The sequence below is a fragment of the Puma concolor genome, chromosome B3 (assembly GCF_028749965.1).
Source record: "Puma concolor isolate L17-30 chromosome B3, mPumCon1.1.hap2, whole genome shotgun sequence".
Taxonomy (NCBI): Eukaryota; Metazoa; Chordata; class Mammalia; order Carnivora; family Felidae; genus Puma; species Puma concolor.
Window position 1 is genome coordinate 146,373,256 of NC_141672.1, and position 12,434 is coordinate 146,385,689.

The 12,434-nt window shown below is 44.3% G+C and overlaps 1 protein-coding gene across 3 annotated transcripts in view; it reads left to right on the forward strand.

Moving 5' to 3' along the window:
• ADAMTSL3 (ADAMTS like 3) overlaps positions 1-12,434 on the forward strand; it is a 353,901-nt gene that overhangs the window by 246,681 nt on the left and 94,786 nt on the right. For all 3 annotated transcript variants that reach the window (XM_086711720.1, XM_086711719.1, XM_086711721.1), the window contains one exon: positions 3,836-3,965. In XM_086711720.1, the coding sequence (XP_086567846.1) occupies positions 3,836-3,965 (130 nt within the window). The remainder of the gene's footprint in view (positions 1-3,835; positions 3,966-12,434) is intronic.

Genomic DNA, 12,434 nt, shown 5'->3' on the forward strand with positions numbered 1-12,434 from the left:
CCCGACATCAGGGTTACAGTCCTTTTGTAAATGAGAGTTGGAGTCTTTTGTACCTTTCAACCATCTTCAGTAGTTTATGTCATGGATATTATCCATCCAAGAAGCTTGAAAGCACTGGTTCCTGCAAGTGTCTGAATCTCATTCTTATTTTTCCCTCCCGGGGGCGGGATTGAGGGGAGAGGCATCATGGCTGGATCGTTAACATCATTTCCAGTACCCTCCCTACACCCCCTGCTTATTGTCATATTCAAGATTTTAATTTTTAAGTAAATTCCTCAATTTAGGTTTTCTTGGGGGGAAAAAAGTCATCCATTTTATGACAATATTGAAATTATCATTGGGTGGTTCATCCGGGGGCACCTGGGTGTTTCAGTTGGTTAAATGTCCGACTCTTGATTTCAGCTCAGGTCATGATCTCATGGTTCATGGGATTGAGCCCCACGTTGGGCTCTGTGTTGACTGCACGGAGCCTGCTTGGCATTCTTCCTCCCCTTCTCTCTCTCTCCCCACCCCCTCTAAGTAAATAAATACAAACAAACATACATTAAAAAACAAAAAAGAGTTGTTCATCTGGTCTCAGGTTGCTTTAAGCCTCTCTCCTCTCTTCTTTCTGGTCAAAGATTATGTGTAATCCATTCTGTCTTTCTGACCTAGCAGTTATGTAGGGACTGACTTTTGGAAAATTCTAATGGTTGGATTTGAGCGGTCAATTGGCTCCTATTCATTTATCGCTGGACTCTGTTGTGGTCAGAGAATGTTACCTGCTTCTGGCTTTTGGAACTCACTGCAGTTTGCCTTATAATCTGATGTAGGACCAGTTTTTGTTAATGTTCCATTGGTGCTTCAAAAGAGCATATTACATCTATTTCTGGGGCCCAGGGCTACTTGGTTATTAAATTAACATACTTTTCTTACTCATTTTTTCATATTTATTTTACAACTTGATGTATCAAATACTGGATAGTAATTGAAAGGTTCTGACTAGATTTCTTCATTGTTCTTGGTATTTCTTAGAGAGAAAGAAAGAAAGAGGGATAGAGAGAGAGAGAGTGAATAGATTTCTTCATTGTTCTTGGTATTTCTTAGAAAGAGGGAGAGGAAGAGAGAGAGAGAGAAAAAGAGGCAGAGAGAGAGAATGACTAGATTTCTTCATTGTTCTTGGTATTTCTTAGAGGGAGAGAGAGAGAAAGAGGGAGAGAGAGAGAGTGACTAGATTTCTTCATTTTTCTTGGTATTTCTTAGAGAAAGAAAGAAAGGGATAGAGAGAGAGTGACTAGATTTATTCATTATTCTTGGCATTTCTTAGAAAGAGGGAGAGGGGGAGAGAGAGAGAGAGAGAATGAGTAGATTTCTTCATTGTTCTTGGTATTTCTTAGGGGGGGAGAGAGAGAGAGAGAGAGAGAGAGAGAGAGAGAGAGAGAGAGAGAGAGAGACTAGATTTCTTCATTGTTCTTGGTATTTCTTAGAGAGAGAGAGAAAGAAAGAGGGATAGAGAGAGTGACTAGATTTCTTCATTGTTCTTGGTACTTCGAGAGAGAGAGAGAGAGAGAGAGAGAGAGAGAGAGAGGTAGAGGGAGAGAGAGAGAATTATGTTATTTGGCATGTTGAATCAGTCAAGACTTGTGAACAAGGAGCCCAACTCACTCTAACCTTCAACAGAAGGAAATGTGTCAGTTCATTTATTGTCTCCATTGCTCTTTTTAGAGTCCCTTTTCCCCCCTCATCATTAATTCATTTCTTGACGAAGGCTTTGAATATTATTTCTGCTCCAAAGAGACCCTCTCATCATGACGCTGTAGAAGGTCAAGTGTGAATTGAAGGGTGTTGCTTCATGCTTCCAAAAGGATTTGTTAGGAAAATTACACCATGATTTCAACACTTTGTTTTATAGCTTCTAAACACATCACTATTGTCACCCAAATTTTGCCAAGTAAAAGGTGAAGCAAACTTATATTTTTTTATGTTTACTTTTGAAGGTAAAGGTTTTATCAAGCCTCTTGAAGTGAAAAGCCTTTAGGTCGAGTATGCGGGATAGAAGATACTCTTGTGGCTGCCCTTGGAAAATACATTTTTGTAGCCGTGTCCCCTTTGTATCTCAAGTTAGCCAGTATGTATTAAAAAGTAGTTCATGGGAGATCCTTGGAGGTTTAAGACTGCATCCTGCCATGGCCGGAAACATAAGATTACAACTATAGAAAGGAGAAAACATAGCAGAAAGCACTGCACAGCACACGTGTATATTTTATATATTCTTTTGGCCTATTCTGCATTCTGTAAAATATTGTAAAACGGATGAATTGAGACATGGCATTTGGAAGGAGAACCACAGTCTTCAAACATAATGGAACACACATTCTTGCATGAAACTGAATACATTTGCATATTTCAAATAGTATAGTCCGTTGCTGTTGCAATTTTCATTTGATTTTTTTTTTCATCAAAACTTTGATTTATATTTCGTTCTCAGTTCTGATTTTTCAGTGATTCTTTTAGTGTCAACAGACAAAGAATAGTGGTTGGGACGCAGGCTTTGGGGTCAGACAGAGCTGGCTGGCCTCAAAGGAAAAACATGCCTGTGGGGGCTCCTATTTGCACAGTCTCTGCCTTGACCGGTTGACTGTATTGTATTTTGGAATCCCTGGAGTACAGAGAAAGAGCACTCACATAGGAGATAGGAAATCTAACTTTTTTTAATGTTCGTTTATTTTTGAGAGACAGAGCGCAAGCAGGGGAGGGGCAGAGAGAGAGGGAGACACAGAATCCGAAGCAGGCTCCAGGCTCTGAGCGGTCAGCACAGAGCCCGACGCGGGGCTCAAACCCATGGACCACGAGATCGTGACCTGAGCTGAAGTCAGACGCTTAACCGAATGAGCCACCCAGGCGCCCCTTAGATTTTTTTTAATGTTTATTTTGAGAGAGAGAGAGAGAGAGAGAGAGAGAGAGAGCATGAGTGGGGGAGTGGGTGAGGGGCAGAGAGAGAGGGAGACACAGAATCCAAAGCAGGCTCCAGGCTCCGAGCTGTCAGCACAGAGCCTGACACGGGGCTCGAACTCACAAACTGTGAGATCATGGCCTGAGCCGAAGTCGGACGTTTAACTGACGGAGCCCCCCACGCACCCCTCTAATTTTTAGTTTTGAGTCTACCATTTTCTGCTGCCTTAATTTCTCTCTAGGCTTCAGTTTTCCTTATTATTAAATTAATGAGATGGAGATAATGATACCATTCTTTGGACCTCCCGATTCCCGTGGGCCCAAACGGTGCCCGCGAAAGCACTTCGTACACGCCAGAGCGCTTTCCCGATGGGAGGTATTGCTGTTGTTTCTGCCGGCAATGGCAATATCACGAAGTATAGTAATAGCGAACAGGAGTTCAGACCATAATGAACGCTGGAGTAAGGATTGTACATCAAAGTTAGCACATATGCAGTGACATAGAAAAAATGTCACTCTTTCGCGGCTGACGTGAAAATCCCTCTCCGGGAACTACTAGTGTGTGGTTTGGAGAACACTTGGGTGGTTCGGTTGGGGGGACTTGGATTGGGAACACAGGTAAGTCTGCAGGTAGACGGGGAGTCGGGATGTCCTTTCATGTTTCAAGGTGAGTATATTTGGGCGGAGAGGGTAGTGGTGCTGAGTTGAAAAGGTGACTGAGAGAATATTAAAGACTGGAAGCCTTTGAAAGATGCCCAGTCTGCACGCGCACCCTGAAATGCAGCCCACAGCCAAGCGATATACTCAAAAGGCAATGGCTAAAGAAGTCCCAAGACCCTGTTTTCCCCCCCACAGTGAGTTACTCTAAGTCACTTGCATTTGTTTTCCTCTTCCCAACCTCCAGGCCATCAAGAAGCGATAGCCGTGTGCTTACACACCCAGACCCAGCAGACAGTCAGTGACACCTTGTGTGATATGGTCCACCGCCCTCCTCCGATGAGCCAGGCTTGCAACCCGGAACCCTGCCCGCCCAGGTACGTGCTGCCCTGCGCTCCTGGGACACTGCGCCAAAGGGAACACCCTCTCCTGCAGAGACCCCCACGTGTGCACAGAGGCTTGTAGGTGCACCCGAGGTAGGTCACCTAGCCTACGTTCTGTATTTGTTGAATGACTGAGTGATCTCCTACTCGTTACCTGGAATTCACCCCATGTTGGTTATTATCCTTCCCACTGACTTGCCTTAGATCGTAGGTTGTGGGGTGTGATCTTGTAAGCCCCAAAGAATAGGTGAGGTTGTCTTATTTTTGGTTTCCTTGGTCTGAAAGGTTGACCCTGAAAGTTAATCTTCTTCCTTGCTTAAGTCCGTAGAAGATCCCAGGGAGGTTTCTTGGAAGGGAGGGTAGATTTTCCTCATGTTGTGCTCTCCCCGGGTGTTGCTGGCTGCCGTGGATTTTGACTCAGCAGCATTAGTTTCTCGCACAAGAACTTCCAGGATCCAACCCCCAGTTTTTTCCTTCTTCTCTCCCAACCCTTTGTTGTCTTGGTCATGCTTCCATGATAAGAATCAGTTGCCCAAAATATCTATATTTTAGACAATAAAATAGGGATAAGAGTAATATCGTATTCCCAGGCAGCTCCCCTCCCTCTTTGCCAGATTCTCTGAACCACCTCTTGGTACGTGTCGCCCATCTATTGAGGCACCTTTAGCCCCCAAAGTCAAGTTTGCTACGTCTAGGACCCTAAGTGACTGAAGAAGGTCATTGTGTTCCTCCGGCCATACTGGCTGGCGTAAGGACAGGTGTATTTTATGTCTATTCAGGAAATAAGTCTGATTCTGGAATTCTCTTGACCCTTCTCATATTGATCCCATGAAATGTGTTGGCTGTGATGTAAAAACTCCTGCCTTGATGGTCTGAGGGTGATGGGGTAGGGACGGAATAAGCCAGTGCACCCTAGGAATCCAGCCCTCCCCATCCTACAGGTGGGCCCTTTCCTTCTGAATCTGCGTCTCCGACCTGCACGCTCTCAGGAGGAGGGCCTGCCCCTGTGTGCGCTTCATCTTCGGTGAGGACACCCCTGCGAAGAGCCAGGCACAGTGTTTCGTACCCATTACCGTATTTCTGACTTCCGTCGTAGGCCGAGGAGATGCCAGGGACTTCCTGACTTGTGTTCCAGCCATCTTGTTGTGCTCTGCTGTGCTCCGCTGGGAAGCAGTTAGGACCTAGGCCCAGAAACAGCACAGGGAAATCTGCTTCCCCGCTCTCCCCCACCCCTGCCCACCCTGGGCTTGCCGCGTTGTAGAACCATCCAAGATTGCGGAAGAGACGTACAGGAGGGGTTTGGGGAAGGTCTGTTCTAACTCCTGCTCAGGGTGCCCACTTCGCAAAGTGTGTTCTGAGCTTTCCAAGGGCATCGAGCACATCAAGTGGATGTGCTGTTCTGAGCGCACATCCACTTCTATGGCACTTACGCTATTTGTATAAACCCTCAACACCCAAATCACCTGTCCAGGGTTCTCAGCCATTGGAACCAGTGACTCAGACAGTCTTGGAAAAGCCAGGGTTTCTTTTTTCCTTCCCTGACACATCCCTCCCCTGAGGCTCTGTAGGTGGAAGCGGACGGCTGTCTGTCTGACCTGGAGTAAGGGACAAGGGGAAACAGTGAGGGGAAGAAGCGTACTTTACTCTCCCGACATGTTTTCCCCTGAGGTTGGAATCAGGCGCAAGCTCCCCTTTCTCTGCACCAGCCGTCTTTCTGGAAAGAGGACTATAAACGAAGTGATTTGGAATTTATACCAGGTTTAAATGGTGAGTGCAGTTTGGCGAAGCACACGGCTCCACAGCCATAAACAGAGAAGGGTAAAAAGAAGAAAATATTACCCCCCAGATTTGGAGTGTGCTTTATTTCTGGTTTCAAGTCTCATTCCGTATCAACATAAGGTTAGTCTTCACCCAGTTGTGTCTTTTCTTTCTAGGCCCAGTCATTGGCAGGTGAGGCCATGGGGACAAGTGGACAGGTGGACAATTAAACAGAAAATGGAAACAGGAGGGGTTTGCACAGCACAGGGGTCGGGGGCGGGGCTGACGCCACTGTTGTAAAAACTGGTTGTAAAAACAACCCGGTTCCTGATCTTGCTCTGAAAGTGAAGACAGCCCTAGTGGGTCCTCGTACAAGTTTTTTAGGGGGAAAAAATGAATATACAGAACAATCCATTCTGTCTTCATTCTACAAATGAGTCTGCGCAACTGCAGTCGCCACCTACATTTGGTTCAGTGTTAGGTAAAAAGTCGATTCCTTACGTATTAGTGTGATTTTTAAAGACTAAATCCAAATCAAACATTTCTCTCTATCTATTCTATTTATCCTAAAATTTGAGGTCCTTCTTAAAGTGGCTTCACGTTAAGTGGCCTTTTCTGGTTTCATTTCTCCTCTGGTGACACGGACATGATTCATGCTGATTTATCCCCTAACATCTCATAAACTTGTCCTGTCCATTCCTCACTGCCCCTGCCCTCATTCAGCTGTGTTTTGCGTGATCTGTTTCAGCAGTTTCTGCATAAACTCCTGCCTCTCGTGTTTCCTGCTCTGGTCCACAGGCCCATGTATGACCTTGAAAGATCTTTCTAAGTCGTGGTGACCGTGTCAAGCCCCCAGGTGAAACCCTTCAGCACCTTTCCTCACCTGGGGATTAAAACTCCACACTCTTTACTTTGGCATATGGAGGAGTCTCCTGGGACTACCTCGGACTAGGGGGCTTAATCAGCAGGAACGTATTGTCTCAGTCCTGGAGGCTGGGGAGTCTGAGATCAAGTGCTGGCAGGGTCGACTCCTGCTGAGGCTGGGAGGGAGAACCTGGTCCAGGTCTCTCTCCTGGCTCTTGGTAGCCGCCGGCGTTCCTTGGCTCACAGATGCTGTTCTGCCTGTGTTTCCGTGTTGTCTTCCTCCTGTTTGTCTCTTTGTCCAAATGTCCCCTTTTTATTGGGACAGCCCTCATATTGGATCGGGGCCCGTTCTAATGACATCATCTAAGTTGATCATTGGCAAAGACCCTCTTTCCAAATAAGGTCACATTTACAGGTACTAGGACTCAAAGCTTCGACAACTTTTAGGGGGAAGCAATCCAATCCGCTACAGCCTATAAAGTCCTTTGTGACCCTGGTTTTAGGTTTGAACCCTGTCTCCCGTCACTACCACCCTCACTGCGGGCGTGTGCACACACACGCACATGCACACACATGCAGAGGAACTTCCTCAGCAGCCATGGTGAATTTTCACCATGACCCACGCTCATGTTTGTTCATGCCTTCAGACCTTTGCACGTGCCAGGCCCACTGTCTGGAGCCCTTTTCTACCATGAAACAAGTTTATTCTCTCCCCGGGGAAGTGATCGCTTCTCACTGGTACAATGAAGTCCAATAGAATGAGAGGTGGGACCCTCATCTGAGACCCTTGTTAGAGGGGAGCTCTTAGGAGTGGAGAGAGGACCGGGGGTGGGTCAGGGGCGGCACCCCCGCTCGACCCCCTCCGGCAGTTTCAGAAGGTGCCTAGCCCTCCGGGCTGAGCTTCTCCATCTGAGTAACGATGGGAGATGCTGCACATTGTGACCCCCAAGGTCCTTTCGGTGCCAGCCTTTCACTGTAGAGGGCGCTTTCAGGTTGCGTTTTTCACTCACATCTTCAGAACTATGCCTAGACCCTTGGGTCTACTCATGAGTAGTTGGAAGTGCTCAGGGCTCATTTTAGTTCTAAGAACAACAGCCTTCCCTTGACCTGCCCAGGAGGTCACGGCAGGGTTGAGCTCAGTCTGCGGTACTGCTCTTTCTTTGCTCGCTGAGCCAGAGCAGGATTTAGGAACAGGTCCGGACCTTGTTTCTTAAGGCTGCTGAGGGACGCACGCTGGTGTGCCCTGTGTGCAGCAGAGCCTCTGTCCCCTCTTTGCTGTGCCTCAGCAACAATGATTGCACGTTATCTTCTCCAGCCACGTCTTGCCCACAGAGCTTCCAAGCTGGGAATAATAGAGCACACGATATGTCTTGGCCTCTTTGCAAAATTAAGAGTCTGTTTTTATGTGAAGGGAAACACTCTTCCTCGCTTCAAAATTGCAAATTTAATAAACTTTTCGAGCGTTGAGAGTTATGTTGGAAAAAGCCCAGCAGAGACAAAGGGTCGGTGCCAAAGTAAAGGTAAGTTTACAAAAATGTTTTAGGTTCTAGAAACCAGTGGTGTAGGAATAACAGGAACAGGGTGTTGCGTAATATTTTCCACACAAATATTTACTGACTCCAAGGGCAATAGCAGTAAAATATCACCCCAGGGTGGAACTTACCACTGAGATTGGGTTGGACAGTCAGTGGATCTTTATTTACCCAAAGGCAAATGCATTTGATGTATTTGCCTAGACTCTCCAAGGTGGGGTGTTGTATGTTTATTTGCTCTTATGGGGTTACTCCCCCTGGTCTATGCTATAACTGCTGAGTGTCTGCTATTTATGGAGTTTGCTTTTTCCAGGAGCGAGCCAGCAGCTTGCAGAAACAGGCAAGGTTACATAATGGTCCCACTCATCTGAGGAAGGCTTTCTTCTCTGACAGCAGTCAGCACTGCTAGGGAGGGAGGTCAGAAAGCAAGAGGCAAGAGGGATGTGTTCCTCCGCCTACTTGTTACCCAGTTCTTGAACTTGAAAAAATTCTGTATTTAGCCCATTGTCTGTTAAGAAGAAACCGCTACCCATTTCTTGAATAACAGTGGTTTCATTTCCAGTCCCTTGTGCTTCTGGTGGCTTCTTCTAGCTCCATACTTTCTTGAAAGATAAATATCCGAAGTCACTCCAAATAAGTTATACATCTAAGCCCAATTATAGTGAGACAATGTCCTTTTAGTTACTTACCCATGTGGCTCAATTATCATCAAAATGTGATGTATGTATCTACTGTTGGTGATTGCCCTCACCTCGAAAGCTACTGGAAATTTATATCTAAAATCACATTCTAATTACTAGGTTTCCAACGGAGATAGTGTTTTAATTTTACATTCTGTTCCAAATACAGATTGATGATCAATGCTGTATAAGAACAGGGAAATTAAAACAATATACCCAGGGGAAAGTCATGAAAAGAACTATCTGGGCCAGGAAAGGGACGGAAGTGTGAAGTGATGAGTGGAAACAGACCTGTGGTTCTTGAGGGCTTGAGGCCCCAAAGCCGTTGGGGTACGTGAGAATTCAGTGCCTATGGAGAGGAGGGACTGAATACCTTCCTTTTGATTGATTAAGAAGGAACCACCTCCACTGTTTCTTTGCAGGAAAAAGGTACTGCCGAGCACAGCCTGAAGCCATTGTGTGAAGGCTGTGTGCTTGGGGAGACAGAGGACAGACACAATGATACAAGCCCAGATTACATGTTAGCTCGGTGGTTGGACCCCCAGTGCCCTTGCTGTGCTTTTGTGCCATGTTGTCCACGCAAGACTTGGTTCCAGACTGGAGATCCTGGAGGGCTAGATGGAGACAAGCAAAACTGTAGACAGAGAAGGGTTAAGGGTCAGAGAAAAGGATAAAGGGAGATGAGGAAAGAGAAACCTTTCTCCACGTTGAGCCTGCAAAATGAAATTCCAAAGCACATGAAGAAATCTAATGCTAATGAAGATAGTCACTGGCATCAGCAGCTGAAAGGTGAATTCACTCCAGAAGAAATCAAAATACCAGAACAATCCAAAAAAGACTTTAAATATTACTAAGATCTTTGGTGATGTAAATTGGTAAATAACATCCATGTGAAGAACTGGAAATTACAAAACAGACATAGGCAGAAATGTGGTAAGAATAGGTGAGTCTTAAAAAGAACCAATTAGAGGCATGCCTGGCTGGCTTAGTTGGTTAAGCGGCCAACCTTGGCGAGGGTCATGATCTCTCAGTATGTAAGTTCCAGCCCCACACTGGGCTCTGTGTTGACAGCTCAGAGCCTGGAGCCTGCTTCAGATTCCATGTCTCCCTTTCTCTCTGCCCCTCCCCTACTTGTGCTCACTCTCTCTCTCTCAAAAATAAATAAACATTAAAGAAGAACCAATGAGATAACCTAGAATTAATTCTTTTTTATTTATTTTGAGATATAGAACGTGAGCAGCAGAGAGGCAGAGAGAGAGGGAGAGAGAATCCCAAGGAGACTCCATACTGTCAGTGCAGAGCCCCACATGGGGCTCAATCTCACAGTATGTCCACTTCATTATAAGCAGCTCAAGTCATATGCTTATCTGTTGGATCATGGTCAGATGTTCCACCATAGTGAGGCTTTTAGTATCTAAAAGGGCCCGGGACTAGGCAGGATCTGTTTCTTAAAAGGAACTTTGTGACATTATAAAAAGGTAAATTTTAAGTTATATAAAGTATATCTCAATAAAGCTGTTCTTCAAAAAGGGAGAATGAAACATTTAATACTTTACTATGGTTGCATTTTCATTTTTGTTTTCTCTGGAGTTTATAATTGCCTTCATTTTTTTTTTGTTTTCTTAGTTCCTATGATCCTGTCATTAATTTATTCTCAAAATATCTACCAGGGTTTAACTATCCTTGCAGTGCATTCAAATACATCATGTATTCTGTTACATCATTTTCTTGGGGATATCCCTCTCAGAGCACTTCCTCTTCCTGCTCCAAATTGGACTGGTTGCTCCTTCCTAAACAGCTTTTGTGTCCTTTCACTCTCATATTGAGGGTTCCTTGCATCTCTTTTACATTGGATTCTTTGTTTTCCACCCTTCATGTTCCATGCTTTCCTCTTTCTTAGGCTGTTCACTATTTTTTGTTGGAGCACATAAATCCAGGAGCTTCCCAACAAAGCTAGGGATTAAGTTTTTGCTCTTGAATATCTGGAAATGTTCTATTACACCTTAATCTTTTGCCTGGGTGTAGATTTCAAAGTTGCATATCATTTTCTCTCAAAAAAAAATTTTTTTGAGACACAGAGAGAGCAAGAGAGCACATGTGTGTGAGCAATTAGGGGAGGGGTAGAGAGAGAGGGAGAGAGAGAAGATCAAGCAGTCTCCATGCCCAATACTGAGCCTGACTCGAGGCTGGATGGCAGGACTCTGAGATCATGACCTGAGCTGAAATCCAGAGTCGGACACTTAGCTGACTGAGCCCAGGTGTCCTCCAAACAATTTCTTGAAGCATTGCTCCATTCACTGAGTTCTAACATCCAGTGCTGCTTTGAGAACTGCTTTGCCACATAGATCCTTCATCATCCGCGCAGACCTGTTTTATTACCTCTGGAAGACAGTGGAACAATGTCATATGCTTTGGCGTAGCTCATTGTTATCTTTTGTGCTGGGAAATTGGGAGGGGCTTTAAAATCCTAATACTTCTTTCCATTTTGGGAAATTTTCTCGAGTTATTCTTTTCTTCTGCTTTTTAAATGAACCTCCCATTGTATAATGTTGGACTTTCTGAACTGACCCAACTTTGCATTTCTTCTATTCCTGCTTTTTGAGAGTTATCTTTACTTCTGTTTCTCAATTGATTGGTTACATTTTTATTTAGTTATTTTTAATTTACACAGGTCTTTTTGGTTCTCTTTAGGTTCCTAGTACCTTTTTAAACAACATCCTGTTTTCATTTCATGAATACAGTATCTTTTGTTTCTTGAGAATATGAATTATGAAGTTTTTATTTTATATTAGTTTTGTTTTCTTTTGTACCTTGCATTCTGTCTGTTTTCTCCTGTATGCCTGTTTTGGTTTCTTTTTTCTTAGATGTTTTAATTAAGTATTTTATGTTCCTTGACTATTCATTTAAGTATGATGTATTAAAAAAGGCAGATTGGAAGCCCTGTGTATATGGACAGAATTTGTTGAGTGGTAGGCTTCACTCTAGAGTGATCTAGATGGGCTGCTTCATAGGGAGACCTTCTGAATTTGATTTTTGCTCTCAAGCTAGTTAATGTTTCTTTTTTTTCCTTTTTTATTGAATATCTTTTAATTTATTTATTTTTTAAATTTACATCCAAGTTAGTTAGCATATAGTGCAATGATTTCAGGAGTAGACTCCTTAGTGCCCCTTCCCCATTTAGCCCATCCCCCCTCTCACAACCCCTCCAGTAACCATCTGTTTGTTCTCTATATTTAAGAGTCTCTTATGTTTTATCCCACTCCCTGTTTTTATATTACTTTTGCTTCCCTTCCCTTATGTTTCTCTGTTTTGTATCTTAAAGTCCTCATATGAGTGAAGTCATAGGATTTTTGTCTTTCTCTGACTAATTTCACTTAGCATAATACCCACCGGTTCCATCCACGTAGGTGCAAATGGTAGGATTTCGTTCTTTTTGATTGCTGAGGAATACTCCATTGTGTGTGTGTGTGCGTGTGTGTGTGTGTGTGTGTATAGTGCTGCTATAAACATTGGGGTGCATGTGTCCCTTCGAAACAGCACACCTGTATCGCATGGATAAATACCTAGTAATGCAATTGCTGGGTCGTAGGGTAGTTTAATTTTTTGAGGAATCTCCATACGGTTTTCCA